This window comes from Tursiops truncatus, chromosome 3, assembly GCF_011762595.2.
Source record: "Tursiops truncatus isolate mTurTru1 chromosome 3, mTurTru1.mat.Y, whole genome shotgun sequence".
NCBI classification, from domain to species: Eukaryota; Metazoa; Chordata; class Mammalia; order Artiodactyla; family Delphinidae; genus Tursiops; species Tursiops truncatus.
Genome location: NC_047036.1, coordinates 145,806,727 through 145,827,939, shown reverse-complemented (window position 1 = coordinate 145,827,939; position 21,213 = coordinate 145,806,727). Strand labels below are relative to the sequence as shown.

Sequence of the window (21,213 nt, the reverse complement as noted above, 5' to 3'; positions counted from 1 at the left end):
CCATCAGTTTTTTCTCCAATGCCTTTTTATGTTCAAGGATCCCACGTCACATTCAGTTGTTGTGTCTCCTTAGTCTCCTCTGATCTGTGACGGTGCCTCATTCTGTCTTTGTCTTTGGAGACCATGACTCTTTTGATATGAGTACTGGTCAGTTATTTTGTAGAATGTCTCTCAGTTTGGGTTAGTCCCTGGTTGTCTTATGATTAGACTGAACTTATGCATTTTTGACAAGAATACCGTAGAAGTGATGTTATATCCTTCTTGGTGCAACATATCGAAGAGGTACATGGTGTTGCTATGTCTTATTACTGGCGATGTTAACCTTGATCACTTGATTAAGGTGGTGCCTGTCAAGCTTCTCCACTGATCTTAGAATCTGTTAGTGGATCTTGCCTGCAAAAAGTATTACTGTAATGTTTGCTTAATGGGGATTTTGTATTTCCTTTATTCCTTCTATGTTTATTAATTGGAATTCTTCTTTAAGGAAGAGTTGTCCTTCCCCTCCCCCACTTGTTTATGTATTCACTGATTTAAATACATATTTATTATATATTTAAATACATAATATATTATTTGTACATATATATTAGTTAGGACTCATGGACATTTACTTTATTTTATAGGTTATAACCCAAACTATCAATTTGTATTTTTTTGCTCAAATTGTTCTGGCTTTGGCTGTTGGGAACTCCTTCAGGCTGACTTCTGTGGTCTCTTGACATACCCTGCCCCCCATCTTTTCTTTTTTTTAAATAGCACTCCCATTTTTTTTTTTTTTTTTTTTTTTGGTACGCGGGTCTCTCACTGTTGTGGCCTCTCCCGTTGCGGAGCACAGGCTCCGGACGCGCAGGCTCAGCGGCCATGGCTCACGGGCCCAGCTGCTCCGCGGCATGTGGGATCCTCCCAGACCGGGGCACGAACCCGTTTCCCCTGCATCGGCAGGCGGACTTAAAGATAAATTTTGATTGCTCTCTCAGGATTTTCATTGCCTACAGTTTTGATGAAACTATTTCCAAATGACTGCCTGGGGAAGATCCAGCTATCTTTTCTAAGATGCTGCTTATTCACACTTTCTTTTCCTTTTAAGGAGTACTTTATTAATCCTGCCATCCAGAAAGGTCTGATGGGTATTAATGGGGACAGTTTTGTCTAGTTTGCAAATTAAAAAAAGGGAGCAGGAGTTAGTAAGATTATTCAGTGATGGAATAATGGTTGAATCAAGGTTGAAGATCTTGTTATAAGTCTCATTTTAGGGTCCTTTCCTTATATATTTTGTAAAGTAGTATTTGAATATTTTGGAGTATAAGATATTGAGTATATATAGAAGCATTTAATTATTTACAAAGTTGAGATAATATTATACATACTACTGTATAGTGATTTTTAAAATGTAATGTAACATACAAATTTTTATATCTGATTGCTCTTACATGGTTTTAAATGGCCACCTGTCATTCCATTATATGTATTTACTGGAATTCTTACCACATCTGCTATTAGTGGATATTAGGATTTTCACATTTTGGGGACTGTTCACCACTTTATCTTCAGCACCTAGAACATCTAATAAGCCCTCAAATATATGTTGAGCAAATCCATGACTGAATGAATGAGGAATGAGAATTGGAGAGAAACCTGCAGGGTTGAGGTGAGGACTAGAGATGACATTTGTAACTCCAGGCACTGTACCTGGCACACAGGAGCTCAGGAAGTGGGATGCTATAAGATGCTAAATCCAAGCTTTGACTGAGATGCCAGGATACAGTAGATACCAAAGTGAGTTTTGAGATAGACCTGTGGGTATTTCACTATCTAGATACCACATATACTTTGAGGCTCTAAGAGTGTCAAGCATTGAAGATTCAGAAATTTATTTGTGATGATTTATTTAGAGATGGCTGCACCTGACCCCCCTTCTGAGGTTTTATTAGTAGGCAAAATAGGTTGTGGCTATGATTCAACTGGAATCTCCTCTTCCTCAAAGATCTCCCTTTTCTCTTCTAGGTGATGCCTGCAATGCTACTATTCCAGTTTTTACCTTTAACGTGTGGCTGTTAACCTGTTAAAATGCAAATTCCCGTGGGAGGAGTTACTCTACACTGAAATAAATTATTTATACCCCCTTTAGAATGTGCATTGAATAAGTGAGAGTGAATGAATCTGCTTAATCCTTTCTTGAGTGCCCGTGGACAGGGCAGGGTAGGGCAATGGGGGAGGTCAAAGGTGACCTTCATTTTGTCGGGAACCACCTCTGCCCCAAAGCAGATCCCTCCTCATTTGGACCATTTCATCCTCATGACTAAGGCTGTTCTCTCTCTAATTAGGTGCCTTCCCTGTAGCTCTCGCATGCCCCTGGCCTCAGCTCACTTACCTCTTTGTTTATGTATCCATCTTTATTGATGTCATACAAATTAAATGTCCACCTTAGTTTCTCATGGACGGTTCCTCTCAGTAAAATCGACAGAGCAGTTACAAAGTCCTGAGAAGTGGAAGAGGCATGAGAGACATTAACCACCAAGCCATCGGGGGGGGGCGGTGAAGCTCTGTCTTTGGGTCAGACTCTGTGACTTCTTTTACAGAATGGTATCTCCCAGGTCCTCTGTCCCCAGAAGGATGTGGCCAAGCTCAGTGAACAGCCCCACCCCCCTTCCACTGCCTACCTTGCCCCATTTTTGGGAAGGAGCTTCTGGAGGAAGAACGGAGCTCAGTGTGTGCTGACACCTACTGTTGCCTTATCGCATGGCTACGATTATTGTACAAGTGGTGGTATCATCTGGTGGCTAAGAACATGGACTCTGGAAACATACCACCTGAGTTCAAAGCCCTCCTTTACCACTTACTGTTTGAACTTGGGAAAGCAACTCAATCTCTCTCTGCCTTAATTTCCTCTTCTGTAAACTGATAATAAATAATAGAACCCTACCTTGTTAGGGTTACTGTGAGGATTAAATGAGTTAATACATGCAGAGCACTAAGTACAGAGATTGCAGCATGGTCAGCGCGGTGTACATGTGACCGATTAGACTGTTATTGTTAGTCCCTGAGGTCCTGAGTTCCTGGAGGGTAAGGGCAGTTGCTTCTTCTATCTTCAGGAAATCCTTGTTAAATGGTAAAGGACTGAAGCATTTGATGGTCCACTCCTCCCAACATCTCCATGGTTTAGAGGAAGAGTGATGGGGACCCGGGGCCTCTCAGAGACAAGCATACCTCGAACTTCACCGAGCCCGTCTGCGTGGTGTCGAAGGCATGGAAGAGGTAATGGGCATACGTGCTGGCATCTGCAAGGCACAGAAGGAAAAGCAGGTGATGGGAGCAGGGGTCCTGCAGAGGGGAGATCACTTAAAAACAGTAAGAAAGAGAAGAGAATGATGCTAGGGTGATAGAAGGGAGAAGATTACAGAGTGGGAAAAACTGCTGCTGTGACCTGGGACCCGTTTGGCTTTTCTGGGGTTTAGGTGGGAAGTTCTGGCAAGAGCTGAGACAGGCCCTTGCTCCTAAGTCTAGCCATCCCCAGAGAGAGACGCTCCTGCCTCTCTATGTGTATAATTCTTGTTGGATGAATGACACGGGACTTGTGTGGAGAAGATGCTCTTCTGAGTGGCAGCACAATGCCATGGAATGAGCACCCATTAGGGAGCAGACAGACCTGGTCTTGGAGAGCTACCTAGCTGTGTAACCCCAGGCATCTAACACAACCTCTCTGAGCTTCACCTTCCCATCTCTGCACAATGTTAAACTTTTCATATAGCCATAACATCAAAACCATCAACCAGCCTGCCACATAGAAAAAACTCAATATAAGAGTGGCGCCATAGGACTCAACAAACATCGGTTCTGGGGCCTGCATGGGGTGAAGCTGCCCCCAGCTGGCAGAGTGGTCCTGTACTGGGTCCCACACCTAAGAAGGCTGCTGAAGAGGTCCATGAGAAACGGAGCCCAAGAAGTGTCTGGGACACTTGGATCTCTGTTTCATCAGGACCCGGGGAAGGGGTCCTGCAGGAGATGGCTCCTGGGGCAGGAAGTAAGTTGGCATGTGACACATTGAAGCCACAGGGAGAGCCTCTGATGCCCCAGACCCGTGGGGTCAGAGCAGGTTCCTGCAGGAGTCAGGCAGAATGACATAGCGGCTGTGAGCCTGGCACACTTGCTAACCTGATTTATAAGCACAATTTTATTCAACCTGCATCTTTTTGGACTCCTTTATTTTTATAGTCTCTGGTATTTACTAAAGTTCTTTTTCAAGGAAAGCTGTTTTAAGGAAAGGATGGAGTATAGCACAATGGTAGGCCTATCTTGGCAAAGCTTTAGACAGACACTTTGGGATTTAATTCTGGTCTGCCACTCACTAGCTGTGCAATCTTCCGTGAGCTGCTTAGCCTCTCTGAGACGTAGTTGCCCGGGTCGCAGATAACAATACCAGCTTTATAGAGCTGTTAGGACATTTTGTGATATTGCTTTATCACTCTCCTCTCTGGGAGAAGGTCCATTTTCAGAGCTCTTTTCTGCTAAAGCTTCAGTGAATTCCACACCCTGCAATAAGGGAGGAATTCTGCTCGTTCTCCCCAACCTTGAGGAGGAGGCAGATAACAAGGAAGTATGAACTTGGAGGAAGGAAGGCTGCCAGGGGATGAAGAGAGGGAGCCAGGAGGGATCTGTTTCAAGATCGGACTCACCTCCATGCGGGAAAAACTGGGCGTAGATCTGCTTGAATGTTTCTTCGTTGACCATACCACTGGGGCACTCCTGTGTGAAGGGGAGAGAGTCAGCGGGACTGTCTGAGAGCCTTGGGGTTCCTTGTGATCCCTGGTGGGCGGGGACCGGGCAACCACCTGTGCACCTCCGTATCTCCAAGGTGAGTGGCTGGGAGATAGTTCCACCTTAGGACTGAAGCTGCTTTGCAAAATGATGAGATGTCATCAGAGAACGGGCACTGTGAGGTGGAAAGAGTCTGGGCTTTGGGATTAGAAAGACCTGGGTTTGGATCCTGGCTCAGCCCCTTCTAAGCTTTGTAACTTGGAGTGAGTCAGTCTCTGATTCTCAGTGTCCTTACCTGTAAAATGGGGCTACCAGTACCTTTCCAGCAAGGCTACCATGAGGTTAAATATATGAAACTGAGGTAAATTAATACATTGGCTATCAGGCTTGTACTTCAGTCTGTGAGCTTGGTTAGCAGCAGACCTAAATCCCATCATTTCTGGGGCACTAACAGTATTGACAGTGTGAATGGGTTACGCTAAGGCTGGTATCTGGGCCAAGGCTGTGCAATCCTGTGAAGTCTCTGGGCTGTTGGCCAATTTCCCATCTACTGAGACTGCCTCATTCTTGCCTGGCATCTTCCTCTAGCCAGGTGACCTTGCTCTCCTGTTTCCTTTATAGATTTGGCCTTCCTTTTACAACTACACATGTGCAAAAATCTCTCCGATGGGTCCCTTTGGCATTTGGGAGAGCTTAGTCCCAAATGGGAGATCCTGCCGGGGCCTTCAGAGGCCCTGTGGGTCTTACATTTTTGAAGCCTCGATAAAGGACTTGCAGCTCCCTCTTGGTGAAGTTGGTCTGGGCCTCAAGCTGCTCCAGTCCCTCAGGCCGATGGCAAACCATGGTCATCTCCAACTCGTCTTCAATCTTATCTGGAACCAGAGGAGATGGCATTGAAGCAACGAACCTTGGTGGTCACTCGTCAGCCCACAGTCTGGGCTGTCAAAAGGGTGGTGTGGCGACCTGAGACGTAGGTTCATGGGCTGGGGGGTCACACTGCAGATGACCTTCCTGCTTTGAACCCCGCCTCCCCGCTCAGTCACTTTCTGTCTTACCATCGGTCCAGCCATTACTCCAGCTGTGTCGGATACCACCTAGGGAGGGAGCTTCAGCCTTGGAGATAAATGTGTTCCAAGTGGAGATGAGGGCAGAAGTGCTAAAGATAAGTCCACATGAAAACGTTTCCTTTTCTTTCAAAATAACTGCTCTGCATCTTCAGTTTGCTGCCCATTGAACCATCTGAATATTCTAGAGACACAGGTAAGTGAGCAGATTGACTAACATCCTCCAAACAGCAAAGGGAGACAAATTCATAAAAAACCATAGAGTAAACTCTCACCATTTAGGAAACTAGAGGAAGACTAGCTTGATTTGGCAAAAAGTACAAATTACAGCATGTTAAGTATTAATTTAAAAATATGAATGCACTTCCCGGTACTGTAATACCTACCAGACATTCTTAAATAATAGGAAAATGACTTAAATGGGAGCTACTTTATATAAATGAAAGCTTCTGAAGTATTTGAAGAGCTCTAAAAACAGTTGTTTTAAGTAGTAGTTTATCCCTCCTACACATACTATTATACAATGCAATATAATTTTGCACCAGGTATTTAGAAAGTGTCATTTAAAGTATCCCATTGCTCTGTCCATCTCCTACTGTAGGATCACAAAATCTAAATAAGTGTAACTTACAACGTTTTACCATCACAGAAGGTAAGTGAGTGTTTTCCTCCATCTAACCTTCTTGGCCCATTGTTGCCATGCAGGTATCACCAAATCCATGTATTGAACAACTGTAAATAGGGGCTGGCAAGAGTAGTCATGAGATGGGCATCACTCCATGATGATGGAGAGTGAGGACAGGCTGAGTTTCTATCTGATAGAACAGGATGAGCAGGTGCATTACACTGTGTGCACTTCCCTAGCCAGTGTCAGTCTTTTTGCATCAGATTCTCTCCGCAATTGTCACTTTTCCTTTGAGACGCTGATCTCAATGCAAAAGGAATCCGTCAAAGTGAGTTTATATCTTTTATCTCCTCTCTAAGGTAATGGACGTTTGGGTAAGGTTCCAAGGGAGAGACAGAAGAACCTGGTAACAATTCCCAACTGTCATCTTTCTTACATACTGGGAAATATATATCATCTTATCCTACAGAGAGTAAAGCAGATTATTCAATATAAATAAGACTCTGTTTACGCAAAACAGCTGGAAGTGGCCAATTTCCTTATAATTTGAATAGAGCCTTTAAATACTGTTATGTTTCTAGCTAACAAGTTAAGTAGCAATTACTTAAATACTGCAGCATTCTCAAACAAACAAAAAACCCCACGTAAGTCTAATTCAGAATACTCACATATATTTTCAACTCATTTAAAATTAGAATTCAAGTTGTTGGTTTAAATTTCCTAGCATTAGATTTAATAGCAATTTTATTTTTAAAAATGCACAGATGTTTAACCCTGAAAAGAGATGAAAGTTATATTAAAATGTAAATAAGGAAGACACAAATGTATTTTTGGAAGAAAAGGTGTATTTTTGAAGGCATCTAGTATACATTTCCGAGTTTATCTTATCCAGAAGCTTAAAAGATTTTTTTTTTTTCAGTATTGACTGTGATTAGATTCTTCACAAGCTCAGGGAAATCTCTTTGCAGAAATTTGAGAGAATCTTTCTGACTCAGAAACTGCACTTGGTAACTGTCTCTTTCCTTAAGAATGCACTGGTTATAGATATATCAAATATTAAAACCACTTCATTAAGATAGAACTGGTTTGTTTACTGTCTGACCAGCAGGATCAGTTTCTGTATCGAAGAGATTCTGTAACATCTGAATATTGACTGCCAAGCTTTTGTTTTGTTTTGCTTCTTCATCACCCTCTAATTGTCAGACTATGGTAACATCAGTTGCTGAAGGAAATTTACATATTTGGGATTCAAGATGTTGATGCTGGGAAATCGCCCGCACGGTGGGTGTTAGGGGCTTCAACCAGTGGTTCTTGAATTTCTTTTTACTGTGTTTCATAGTAAGAATTACAATTGACATCACAATCCAGTATACATAAAGGGAAAATTTTATAAAATGTTTTGAAGCAAGGGTTTCATGAAATAGAGTACCATTTCATGAAATGGTACTTTCCCTCAGTAATGTGGGATATACTCTGTTCTCAAATTTAATCATTCCTTTATAAAAATGTGCTGATTGTGACTCTCATGGTCATGATTTGGGAATGGAAAACACTAATTTAATTTGCCTACACTTGTAGCAACCGTATGGGTGCCTCTACAATGGCTTCTGCATAATTTAAGCATTCTTTTCCCTCACATCAGCTCTCCCTTCTCTTTCTCTGTATGCTTCGTGGTTCTGGCCACTGTAAATATATTCTGAAGAAACTCTGAAAGGGGCTGTGGAGGTTTTAAAATCCTTGCTTTCCCCCAGGGAGCCTCTGAGTGCTATCCAGGCGGTCCCACTAAGGGAAGGGGGGTGTGGCCCAGCTCTCTGGTTGGAGGAAGAGGAAACAGAATTAACAGATGCGAGCCTCCTTGACAGTTTCTTCTGAGGTTTGTTAAGAGTTTCTGAGGCAAGTGTTGCTTGTTATTATTATTTTTATTATTAAAAATAATGTTGAGCCAGTTACTAAGTCAGGTTGAGTTTGGATGATAAAGATAAAAATTAACCCAGAGATCTAATACAATGGTGATCACTACCTAACAAGAGTAAATCAGAATACCTTTTGTTTGTAAACTACTTTTGCTCTGTAAAATGTTTTCATGCCCGTCGTCCCACTAAAACTTTGTGTGTGGTGGGAAGTGGGAGAACATTACCCTCTCCATCAGAATATTAGGAAGATGGGGGTCCTAACAGATCAAGAGTTTTCTAACTATAAGTACCTTAAAAAGTGACGAACAATCTATCACTGGGGGCAGTTAAAGCAAGCTAGAATAACCAACTGTAGAGGATGCTACACAGGTAATTCCCAGACTGAAGGAGAGTTTGGAGGAGATGATTCAGATTATGTGGACCTTAATGTTTTGGGGTCACAGACTCTTCTGAGTGTGGATGAAAGCAATAGGCCCTCTTAGAAAAAGAAAATGCACCTAACCATGGCATTTTGCCTGTACTTTCCATGAGTTTCTGTATCTTTCAAACACATGGAGCCCATGTTGAGGACTTCTAGCATGGGAGATATCTTCCACACTCTGTCACTAACTGGCTTTGCCTGAGTCCTAGGTGACAGAGCCAGCTGGTGACAGGACTGGACCTCAAATCCAGCCAGTCCAGGGCCTGTTTTATAGATCTGGCTTCCATGTGCCTCTACAATGGCTTCTGCTTCCCTCGAGCACAAAACTGCAAATTGATTGTAACCATCCTTGCAGTAGTTCTGCTCTTGACAAGCTCTGTGCCCGTGTACAAGTGAGGCCCTTAGACTATGAGCAATAGGACGGCCCAAGTCTTTGGTCTTCTCTCTGCTGAGGGTCTCCTCTGTTAGGTCCATAACCATTACACGACCAAAGACCATGGCTGTGACCATCTCCTTCTTCCTGTACTGGAAATATTTTCTCCGTCATGGGGTCTCTGGATTGGATTGTGTAACCACCCATTTAGTTTTGAGGTTACAAAAGTGTTGGTCATTGGCATGAACACAGTCCAAAGATAGGTCTTGTTTGGCCCATAAAATGTGTTTTAATTTTGTTTGGAATTTCCAACATTTAAAGTTGAGAGATTCATGCACAAGTTTGGATTTCTGATTTCTCTTTGAAAATGGGATTCTCTGACAACTTTGGTCTCACCTTCTCACAAGGTAACAGCTTATCAGTGCTGAGCAGGGGCTGATCCCTCTGAGCAGTGAAAGCCTCTAGTGTGCCCTCTGTTCACCCCCGGCTCACTTACTTCAGTTGTGTTCCCTGCTTGGTCCTGCAGGCGTCTGAGTTTTGGGCTCCTGATCTATACCTACTTGCCCTTCCACCCACTACCATTCTCCTACCTCACATCACCCAGGCTACCGCCTCTCTCTCCCTCACCGTTTGTTTATTTAAACACATTCTGCTTTGTTTCACAAAGGACTTGAAGCTGATTATATGAAATACATATAATAAAATAAAAAGACATAAGGTAATAGGAAAAACTGCCTCAGAAAATATTGATTAGATGAGGAGGTCGAGACCACGGGGGAAAAAGAGAACGTAGAAATCCAGGTCATTTGTTCTAAGCAGTTCCTACACTTGAGCCACAAATTGGCTCTGAGATTTTACATGTATCTTATTGTCTGTGAGAGAAAAACATATCAGTTTCTTAAGGGGAGCAAAATTTTTCCCGTAACTTGTCTCTAAAAGAATGTTTCCAACTCTTTCTGTTTAGGTGGGGTTTGTTGTTAAGGGGCCCAGAAAGTTGGTCAGTGAGAAGACTAATTACAAAATATATACTTGATTAAGAAGCTCTCCCGCTGAAAGTAATGTGAGCAAGGTAGTCAAGTTAGTTTACACTGTTTTACCTTTCTGCTACTGGTAATACCACCAGGCGATGTCTAGGAAAAAGTAAGAAAACATTTTACCAAAACCACTCATCAAACAAGCAAAACACGCTTTTAGTTTCCATGGAAAGTCTGCTCTGAGGGTGTCCAGGTCACCATCCAGCTTGACATATGCGAAGAAGTCTCTTGTTAGCAGAGCTGGAACTGACCTTCTCCCATGGTCAGAACAGGTAAGAGCAACGGGTCACCTTGCGGTGCCCACGGCTCCCAGCAGGGAGCTCCTTGAGCACGCCCGCAGCCATGCAGCCCGAAGAGAGGTGGGATGGCATGGGGCAGAGGATGAACGGATGTGGATGGGCCTTGGAAATACCTGCATGTTTGATTGAAGAGTGGCTTATAAGATAACCCTCCACAACGGAGGCCCCATTGCCACGCTCTGCCACTTTGTGATTTGAAACTGCATTCTTGCAGGATTCTTTATTCACTCGCTCAACAACTATCAATGAAGTACCTACTATGTGCATCTCAGTGAATGAAACAACCCTGTTCCCTGCTCTCATGGAGCTTACAATCTACAACTCTTTGCTTCTCTCTTTCCTTCTCAAGCTTCATAAGTAACACAGATGCAGAAGGGGAAAAAGGGCTACTGAAAAAATGAATTAGCACATTCGGATGAGTGGGCAGGGCGGTTGAAGGCAAAATCCCCTATTACACAGAATGTAAAACATAAGGAAAAACATCAGACCTGGAAAATCCTCCATTGCACGGTGGAGTAGGGTGGATCCAGGTCCCAGAGAGTGGGAAACAGGCTCTATTTGCTGCTCTCCTGCTGGCCTTTTTGGACCAATTTGGGGGTCGGCCTAGTTTCCTCTGTAGGCTATTATGTGAACTTCCTCCTGTCTTTCCAGTATCCCTGACTAAGAGTGCATATGGCAGACCAGCCACCACTTTAAGTGTGTCTTAGTCACTCCTTACCCACAGCCCCAGGCAGGAAAGGCTTATTTTCCTGCTGCCCCTAAAAGTGGTGGTATAGGTGGGTGTCCTTTGGTAAGTATTTCTGCTCTTGTCTCCTGACCTGAATCCCATGGGAGAAACTTATTTTGCTGGATTTAGTTGCCCCCTTTTATCACTCTGATAGGTAGCATTTGTATTTATTTGTTTTCCTAGTAGAGGTTTTTTTGTTGTTTTTTATTTTGTGGTACGCGGGCCTCTCACTGTTGTGGCCTCTCCCGTTGCGGAGCACAGGCTCCGGACGCGCAGGCTCAGCGGCCATGGCTCACGGGCCTAGCCGCTCCGCAGCATGTGGGATCTTCCCGGACCGGGGCACGAACCCCTGTCCCCTGCATCGGCAGGCAGACTCTCAACCACTGCGCCACCAGGGAAGCCCTACTAGTAGAGGTTATTTTTAGAACGGTTTTAAGTTTATAGAAAAATTGCACAGAAAATAGAGAGTTCTCATGTACCCCACCCTCACAGTGTCCCCTATTTTAACATCTTGCATTGGTGTGGTATATTTGTTACAATTGAAAAACCAGGATTGATATATTATTTTTAATTAAAGCCCATAGTTTACATTTGAGTTCACTCTTTGTGTGGTATAGTTCTATACGTTTTGACAAATGTCTAATGCCATGTATCCACCATTATAGTATCCTACAGAATAGTTTTACTGCTCTAAAAATGCTAGGGTAGCAGCATTCTTGCAGAGATATGTCTAAAACTATGGACTGAGCTTCTCTGGCATGCCAGGAATGTGACAGGTATTGGGAGACAGATGAAAAGATACAATGTCTGTTCATATGGAGTTCTTAGACTGATGGGTAGGGCACACACATAGACCAAGAATTACAAACTCAAATGCCAATATTAGTTGGTAGGTAATTTAGATGAATTGGATGATGTATGTACAGCCATAGAGAGTGGTGGGGACTGAGAACTGGCGAGCCATTGCCCCATGAAAGGGAAATAGCTGTTATGCAGCCAGTTGTTGTCACGTAGAATTTAAGGTTGGTGAGTCCAGATCTTCAGATTTTTCAAGAGATGCTACTATTAAAAGATGATTTGTGTCCTGATTCCTAGCTGTAATCAATGAATTTAACATTTATACATACAGCATGGGCCAAATATAATATTCCTGTTTGTAGAATATTGTGAATTGCTGGTCTGGAATTCTTCATTGGCAAATCATTCCAAGCAGTGTGGATATGGCTAAGACACTGGGAGCCAAGAGGAGGAAGCTCTTAACTAATGCCACTTGGATGGAGGAGACCAGAAGGGGCCGCAGGGAAGATTTCAAGGGGAGGTGATAATGTATTTGAGTCTTGAAGGAAGAGGGACAAAGGAACAGCATATGAAAAGGCACAGAAGCCGAAAAGGCCCTGGAATTGTAAACTTTCTTGTAGCAGAGCTGACCTCCCACTGAGAAAAGCTAGAAAAGGAGGATTAAGAAAATCACGTCTGTTTGGAGAGTTACCAAGATAGCCTGAACTTTAGAAGCCATGATTCTGGAGGGAAGAAAAACTCATTAAAGTGAGTCTGACAATCAATGCTGCTTTTTAACTCAAGTGCATTTAAAGTGGCATGGGTAATGAGATTGAGAAACTGAGCAAAAATGGTCTGCTAAGCAAAGAATGTGAGCAGAACTCTCAGCAATCTGGGAAGACAAAAATTGGGTCAGTGCCCCAAAGACATTCGGGACTTGAGGGGCCCAGACTGGAGGGGCCACAGAGAAATGAGCCTGGTAGCTCTAGCTGCTTATTCCCTCAAGGCTTTTGCTAATGCCTAAGTGACACAGGTCAAGAGAAACTGAGCAAAAGCCACGGCCAAACAGAGCTTCGGGCAAGCTCACAGTGTTGGGAGTTAAGTGCTGGAGTTCTGGGTCTTCCTAGGAGGAGGGTTCCTGGTAAACACCCAGGCTTTCAGTTTGACCCCTAAAGGATTACATACTAGGAGCAAGAACAAGTTAGAAATAGATCAGGCCTTACAAAGATTGAAATCCAGCCTCAAGATAGCTCAGCCCCTGTTTGGATTAAGTTTATCTGCCCCTACTCTGTTACCTCCTAGAAGTTGAAGGCTCAGCTAGGTAGTTTACAGATTTTTTATTCTAATGTCCACTTTTCATTGAAAACTTGCCAGGCATATTAAGAGACAGGACCAAAAGAAACAGATAGAATATACCAATGTAGTAATAGATTTATGGGATTTAGATATTGGACCAATCGAGCATGGGCTTTAAAATAATAATGAAAGATGCTCAAGAAAATAGATAAAAAAGGTGATGAATTCTACCAGAGGACCAGAATATATACAAGAAAGTAAGTTTAAAATTCTAGAACTGAAAAGTGTATTATACAAAATCAGCAACTAAATAGACCAATTTATCGGTAGGTTATGCACAGATGAAGAGAAAATTAATGATTTGGTAGATAGGTTGAGAGAAAAATATACTTACTGATGCACAAGAGAGAAAAAAATGGGAAGTACAGATAAGAGCATAAGACATGATGAAAAATTCTAACTTAGGTATAATTGGAGTTCCAAAAACGAAGGAGATAAAGAATGATGCTGAAGCAATATTTGAAGAGATAAATAAATGAGAATTTTAAAAATGGATATAGTAAATCAAGCCACAGATTCAAGACTACAAACCTCAAGGAGATAATCACAAAGAAAAACCACACTAAGAACATCACAGTACAATTGCTGAAGTACAAAAACAAATAGAAAATCTTCCATACAAGAGAGCAATCTTCAAGTTATAACCAAACCTTAACTAAATGCTGCTTGCAAGCATAAAGACACAGCAAAGGCAAAACTAAAAGAATGTAAAAGGATACAGCATGCAAATACGAATCAAGAAATCCTGTCATGGCTATTTTAACATCAGCTAAAATAAACTTTAAGGCAAGAAGCTTTGCTGGAGAGAAAGAGGGAGTTTTCATAATGAAAGGGGCCATTCACTAGGAAGACATAACAAAATTCTAAATTAGTATGCAATAAGAATAACTTGAGGGCTTCCCTGGTGGCGCAGTGGTTGAGAATCTGCCTGCCGATGCAGGGGACACGGGTTCGAGCCCTGGTCTGGGAAGATCCCACATGCCGCGGAGCAACTAGGCCCGTGAGGCACAACTAGTGAGCCTGCGCGTCTGGAGCCTGTGCGCCGCAACAAGAGAGGCCGCGATAGTGAGAGGCCCGCGCACCGCGATGAAGAGTGGCCCCCACTTGCCGCAGCTATAGAAAGCCCTTGCACAGAAACGAAGACCCAACACAGCCAAAAATAAATAAATAAATAAATTAAAAAATTAAAAAAAAAAGAATAACTTGAAAATACATATAAAGCAAAGGCTAACAGACCCAAAAGGAGAAATAGCAAATTCATAAAGAATTGGAGATTTTAAAACACCTCTCTCAGAAACTGATAAAACAAAAGATCAATAAGCGTATAGAAGATATGAGCAACACAATGAACAAACTTGGCCTCACTGACACATGTAGATCTCTTTACCCAACAATCATAGAATACACACCCTTTCCAAGTGCACATAGAACACTTACCGAAATTGATCATCTCCTGGCTCCTAAAGCCAATCTCAAAAAAGCTCAAAGAACTGGAATTATTCAGAATGTTTTCTGTCCAAAGGGAAATTAAACAAGAAATCAAGAGTAAAAAGAAAACAAGGAAATCTCCAAATGTTTGGAAATCAAGCGACATGGTTCTAATTCCTAAGTGTCCCATGTATCAAAGAAGAGATCTCATGGAAATCAGAAAGTATTTTGAAGTAAATGACAATGAAAATATGACATATTGAAACTTGTAGGATGCCATTAAAACTGTACCCAGAGGGAAATTTAAAAGAGCATAACATACTCGAGCTGCAAATAATTTATGTGACAGTGTGCATGAAATTGAATGCTGTGCTATCTCTTTTATCATATTTTTCGTGTTTCCAGAGATTCATTTTTAATGTTGCCTAAACTATGTTCGTTACATTGGAGACTATATTAGTGATAGCATGCTGGCATTTGAAAATGTAATTTTTTACTCTCCCCTATACATAGTTTGTTGGTTTATTCCGGGCAACTTTAACACCATCTTTTGATTGACAAATTACCCCAAGGTAATCAGGGGTGAAGATCCTTGTTGGTGTCTGTGTGGAGCAGAGGGGGAAATAAGCTCCATTTGGACCCTTAAGTATAATCCTGGAAGCTGAGATTCTTACAGCCAAGGCTTAGAGGTGAGTCATAAGCTCAAGCAGATACACACACACACAATTCATCAGCTCTGAATTTTATAAACTTAACGATGAGTCCCAGGAGTGCTGAGCCTTGATAAAGATTTTTCTGAGTGTTCCAGACATTTTTTTCAGTCTTCTTGGTTCAATAAAACTCAAATCATGTTTTGCTCCAAGCATTGGTTCTCTTAATCTTGAAACCCTCCTGACCCTTTTAAACAAAATTGAATTTATATGTTTCTCATTCATTTACACCTTAGTCCTGAAAATGTTCTGAAAAAAACAGAGTCCTACCAAAAATAATATTTGAGTATTGCTACTTCCATCAGATGGGAGGTTTTCCAGATGAAATGTCTCAAAAAAAAATATCTAGGGCTTCCCTGGTGGCGCAGTGGTTGAGAGTCCGCCTGCCGATGCAGGGGCCACGGGTTCGTGCCCCGGTCTGGGAGGATCCCACATGCCGCAGAGCGGCTGAGCCCGTGAGCCATGGCCGCTGAGCCTGCGCGTCCGGAGCCTGTGCTCCGCAACGGGAGAGGCCACAACAGTGAGAGGCCCATGTACCGCAAAAAAAAAAAAAAAAAAAAAAGAAAAAAAAAATATATACTTGAAATATATATATGTATATATGTGTGTGTGTGTATGTATATATGTACATATATATAGAGAGAGAGAGAGACAGAGAGAAAGTATTTCAGTTCTCTGACCTTTCTCCTCAAATGGGGGTGTTTTTGAGGGTGGCCTTCAGATCAGCACACTGGGTGTGTGGAAGGGGCATGTCAGATGCACCTTGCACTTCTTGGGGGTGGTGGTAGTGGTAGAAATTGTCAGGAATGTAATGCAATTATTAAAAGTCCACAAGATCACTACACAGATTGTGATGTAAGTCACCGTTCTTTTGATTGTGTGGCAGTGTAACATTCACACAGTTTTCACCAAGAAGGAAAAAACAAAGAAACTCCTGGGAAAGAAGTAAGTCACCTACATCCCAGGGTTGGCAGGAAGAAGGAGCCCTAAACAGTATTTCAGGACAAGGAGCAAGGCTACATCTATTAGGGACTCTTGTGTCCCCTCATCTCCAAAGCAAACACTTCTGTCCAGCTAAGCCCCCGACCAGGCTGCAGAGTAGAAATAAATGTCAGGTTCACTGCAGTCTCAGACACAAGCGAAAATCTCTATATAATGTTGTAAGTGGACCTCTTTGTCTGGAAAAAGTGTCCCAGGATGAAACTTTTGATGATTTATTTAGGTAGCTCCAGCAGTTTCTACAGCTCTAGGGGGGAAGTAGTTATATCCTGCCACCAGCTAGTATTCAGGAAGTAGTGGGGAAACCTCCCACCATGTCTCCTTTGGTCTCAGCTGGACATTGCTCGGAAGTTCCAGCACATGGGGACTGTCAGTTAATGAGCAGTGGCTGCCCTGCTTTGGGGACAGAGGGCATACTACACAGGATGAGTGGTTCTAGAATATTTCTGCAGGAAATCAGAGGATTACATGGGTGGGATTTTGTTACTTCTCTTGACTGGGAGGCTAAAATGATTTATTGCAAATGAGGAAGAGGAAAAAACAGTGTCTAGATGCTTTTAGTATTAAGATGGAAAAATGAAGGTACAGAGAGAGGCTGAAGGAATTACTCAAAGGAAAAGTAAAATTGCCATGTGAATAAGATTTATCTCAAGTTGGCATAGAATTTTCTCATTCATGGGAAGTCATTGGATCAAGGTCAGGCTAAGGTGTCAGTCTTTCAGTCTGCTTTTTGAAGAGTAGTTAACTGCCACCCAGATAACTTGACAACTTCCTGAGTGACGGTTTCCAAGCAGAGGGCTTGCTTTGATGCGCTGGTAAGTGTTTAACAACTGGCTCTTGGGGGAGTGGGGGAGAAGGCTGCTTGACACAATTTTCCAATATCCTTGGTGCAAATATTCCCATCATAGCCTAGTTCAGACTATCAACATGAAGTCACTGAATATGGATTTGGGAAGTGAAACCCATGATTCACCAGTATGACCTGACTCCATCACATTCTAGCTACTATTTTAGAAGAGCTGTCTTACGCTCAACTATCCCAAATTCGTGTACTAAAGACCTGAAAACCCGTTCAATATTCGTGAAATACTCAATTTCACAGAGTAGGTTTAGCCCCTGTAACCCAACCAAATAAACCCTTTCTTTGTTAGTGGAAAAATAAACTCCTGTATGCCATATAGAATAATCACAAGCAGGGAAATAATGGAGACTGGCCAAGTGAGCTTTCTCTGGAATTCAGTATTAATGCATCCTCATAGTAAGTGCCTGTCTTGGTGAGCTCAGAGAGCACGCTAATAGTTTTAGAATTGATCTAATCATCTCACTGTCCCTAGGAGGTATGTGGTCATTAGACTAATTTGAGTTATAATCATACCCATCTTGTAGCTGCGAATCTAAAGAGATAAGATATATAAAGTGCTCTCTGCATACAGCAGGTGCACAAAAATGTTATTCCCGCCTTCTAGTGTATTAAGATTGTGATTTTAAGGGTCATTCTCAACAGCAGAATCCAATAATCCTGTCTGTTAGACACTTTCTAGGTCATGATTACAACTTTTCTGATGGATCTAGTTAATTACGTGTGCTTCTCTTCGATATAGGAAAATTTTCTTGTTCTGTGATTTACTCTGTCAGATAGGCACCCAGTTGCCAGTTCAGGTTGGACGTTAACTAGCTAAAGCGAATATTATCATTCTATATTAACTGCAATGGACATAAGCAAACACAAGACTCTGGATGAAAGAGCTGTTAAGCATCTCGGTCTGCAGACAGCCAGGAAACAGGGCAGAGTTTCTGTGGGTGGTGGACACCAGAAATGCAGGGCCTGCGCTGTTAGCAAATAGACATAATAACTGCCGGTCATTGAGAAAATTTCCTGCCTCTTCTCCCTTAGAGTTATTACATGGCTCTATGCCCTCTGCCCTTAATAATCCAGACACAGTGTGCCTTGCTATGGTCCATTTCGTAGCTGGAGAAGGGAATTGGATGTTACCCTCAACTGGAACAGGAGCTGCCAGATGCAAGGACTGCAGCCAGGTTGTCTGAGAATGTCTGCCTGCCTGCCCAGAGGCAGGGAGAAGGTGGCAAGGTGTCATCTCCAGGACTCAGCTCGGAAGCCTGTTAACCGTGCACTTAATAAATGAAGACTTGGCAGACACACCTTGAATTATTAATGAAGTTATTCAGCTTTGATTGTTTCCTTCTTTGGTGGAAAGGTTATTCACTCAAATGCCTTTGATTAGACTACACAGTACATCACAATTGGGCCTATTTTATGTGCAACTTTATGGTGATAATAGTTCTGTCTCATTTAGAAGCAAATCAGACGTTATGAACTTCGTGATTTATTAATGTTTTGATTTCTATAAATGTCAGTACATCTCATATCCCATCAGAGAGCCCGAGAACAATCAGTGCAGGGCCAATAAAAATGTAAAATGAAACCATCGTTAAAAAAGGAAAGACTGGCTGAAAAAAAAAAAAAAAAAGGAAAGACTGCCTGTTAAAAAAACCCTGCTGCCTCTCTGAATTGTTTCAGGATCCAGGTCATTACCACGAAGGCCTCCTCCACCCCACAGCCCCACCCCTACCCCCTGCACAGCCCCACTTAAGCACAGCCTGCATGAGACTGTCTGGGGAAGCTCCGTCCTGCTTGTTTATTCTGTGTGGACTGAAATAAAACACAAGAGGTGAAGAGTCGAAACTGGAGGGGCCCCTGGAGCCTACCCCCAGACTTCTCATCCTCGAGAAAGCAGGATAAGGGGGTCCCTCTCCATCAAATTCACCCCGGTACAACCCACCACCTCTCTGCTGAATCTTCAGGATAAAGCCCAGATTCCCCAGCTGGCGTTGAAGAGTCTCTCCTGGGGGCCCAGTTTAGCTTTCCAGAACAATTCCCCACAACTACACGGCATGGATCTTTTGCAATAGCTGCAGATTCTACTGGTATGTGGACCCCCATCTCTGCCAAAGCATGTGATCAGCTGATCGCAATCCCAGGCACCCTTGAAACCTAAGAGCCATCTCCTCCGGGCAGCTCCCAAAACCCACCACATGGAAAGCTCTCGGTCTGTCCAAACTCCTGAAGCACTTCTTATCTCTGAACAATCACCCAGTAGCTATCAGAATCTACCTTTGGGTGTTGCAGTTTACATTTACAGGAGTGAGGTGAGGTGGAGTGGGGGTAGGGAGACTATGTCTTGTCCTTATTTTTGTTTTGTTTTTAGTATCCTACTATATGATGTCTAGTATCTGCTTTGCATATAGTAGGTGAATAGTAAGGGCTCATTATTTGCTAAAAGTGTGTAGAGCTATTAGGAGCTGAATGGGAATTACATTAAGAGTCCCAAGACAGCAGCCAAGACACTATCTGGAAAGCAGCTGGCTAATTTAGTGGCTAATTCCATCATTTGACAGTTTAGTTCAGAAATCACAATCTGGCAGTCCACGGGGTACAGTTGTTATCTCACTCCTTCTAAATGTGAATTTTGCCAACATTTATTTCACATAAAATATGGATTTTGGCTTCTCTCTAGAAATCTGAAGTTACAGCTCTGCAGGCCTGCATTATCCCATAGCACAACTGGCTGGAGCGGAGGAGAAGCTGCTCACTCTAGACAGAGCAAGTGTACTCTAGTAAACCGCAGACCCTACTACTCCCTATTACCTCTCCAACGCTAAGACCAAGGGAGGGTTGTTATCTATCATCATTCATTTACATTAACTGCCTGAGTCTGTGGTCCTGTTTAACAGCCCCTCTCTCCTACCCCATACCATGTTTTTCCAAGTGACTTTTGTGTGTTTTGTGATATTCTAGAAAGGTGACCGAATTTCATTTTTGGGGTTCCAGGCAACATGGAGGAAAAAAGGGTGCCCTGTGATTAGAGAGGACCTTTGTGCAGATTCAGGCTGTGTCCTTAGATGATGCTTCTGTGCTGCTAACATCACATGCATCAAGAATGGGGTTGACATACAGGTTCTGTTTCAGTACATTTCAGCCTTCTATTTTACAGAGCACTCTTCACACCACTTAGCTCCTGTGAGATACGTGTTATATTATTTTCATTTTACAGAGGAGAAAACTGAGGTTCAGAGAAAATATTATTAATATTGTAATTATTAATAATTATATAATATTGTAATTATTAATTATTAATATTATATTCTTTTATTAAGAGAAATGGAACCAGAGATCTTATGAGACATCCCTGAGGTTATCAAGATGGTGAGTAGAAGTGCAAAGACTAATTTCATCATCTGATTGACAGTCAGATACTTACTGGCATAAAGGACCACCCTATGGGTCTCCCCTGGGCCCACTCCTGTGTCTTTGTGTTTGTTCCTCTGTCTCAGCAAATCAGGGGCTACATTCCTCTACCCAAGCTTCTCACACTTTCTGCACTTGAGGATTTACAGAGCCCAGTCTGTGGCAGGAGGGAAGACACCAAGTGGCTTCAGCCTTTTTCTCCCCATAACTTCCCCTGCCTCAAACTCTGCCATCCATTTAGCATTTCTAATTTTGTTTCCTGTTTCTGAGTATGAGGGTAGCCTTCACTATGGGTGACAAGTTGTAGAAGTCCCAGAGCATATGAGTTACGGAGAGGTACACTGATCCTGCCCTCTAACTTCACAGATATGGCTCCCGGGGCCCAGAGAGGGAACCGGACTTGTCCAAGGTCACACACTGGATTCCTGGCAGAGCAGGATTGAACTCAGGTCAGTCCTTCTGGCA

The 21,213-nt window shown here is 42.6% G+C and overlaps 1 protein-coding gene across 3 annotated transcripts in view; it reads right to left on the bottom strand.

Moving 5' to 3' along the window:
- Window positions 1–21,213, bottom strand: part of KCNIP1 (potassium voltage-gated channel interacting protein 1) — a 223,494-nt gene that overhangs the window by 5,295 nt on the left and 196,986 nt on the right. For 2 of the 3 annotated variants that reach the window (XM_019945776.3, XM_019945782.1), the window contains exons 2-5: window positions 5,503–5,627; window positions 4,674–4,743; window positions 3,208–3,278; window positions 2,372–2,479 (exon numbers count right to left, since the gene is read on the bottom strand). In XM_019945776.3, coding sequence (XP_019801335.1) covers window positions 2,372–2,479; window positions 3,208–3,278; window positions 4,674–4,743; window positions 5,503–5,627 — 374 coding nt within the window. Of the gene's footprint in view, window positions 1–2,371; window positions 2,480–3,207; window positions 3,279–4,673; window positions 4,744–5,472; window positions 5,628–21,213 lie in introns of those variants that run through there. The other variant, XM_019945789.1, reaches the window with a different exon arrangement.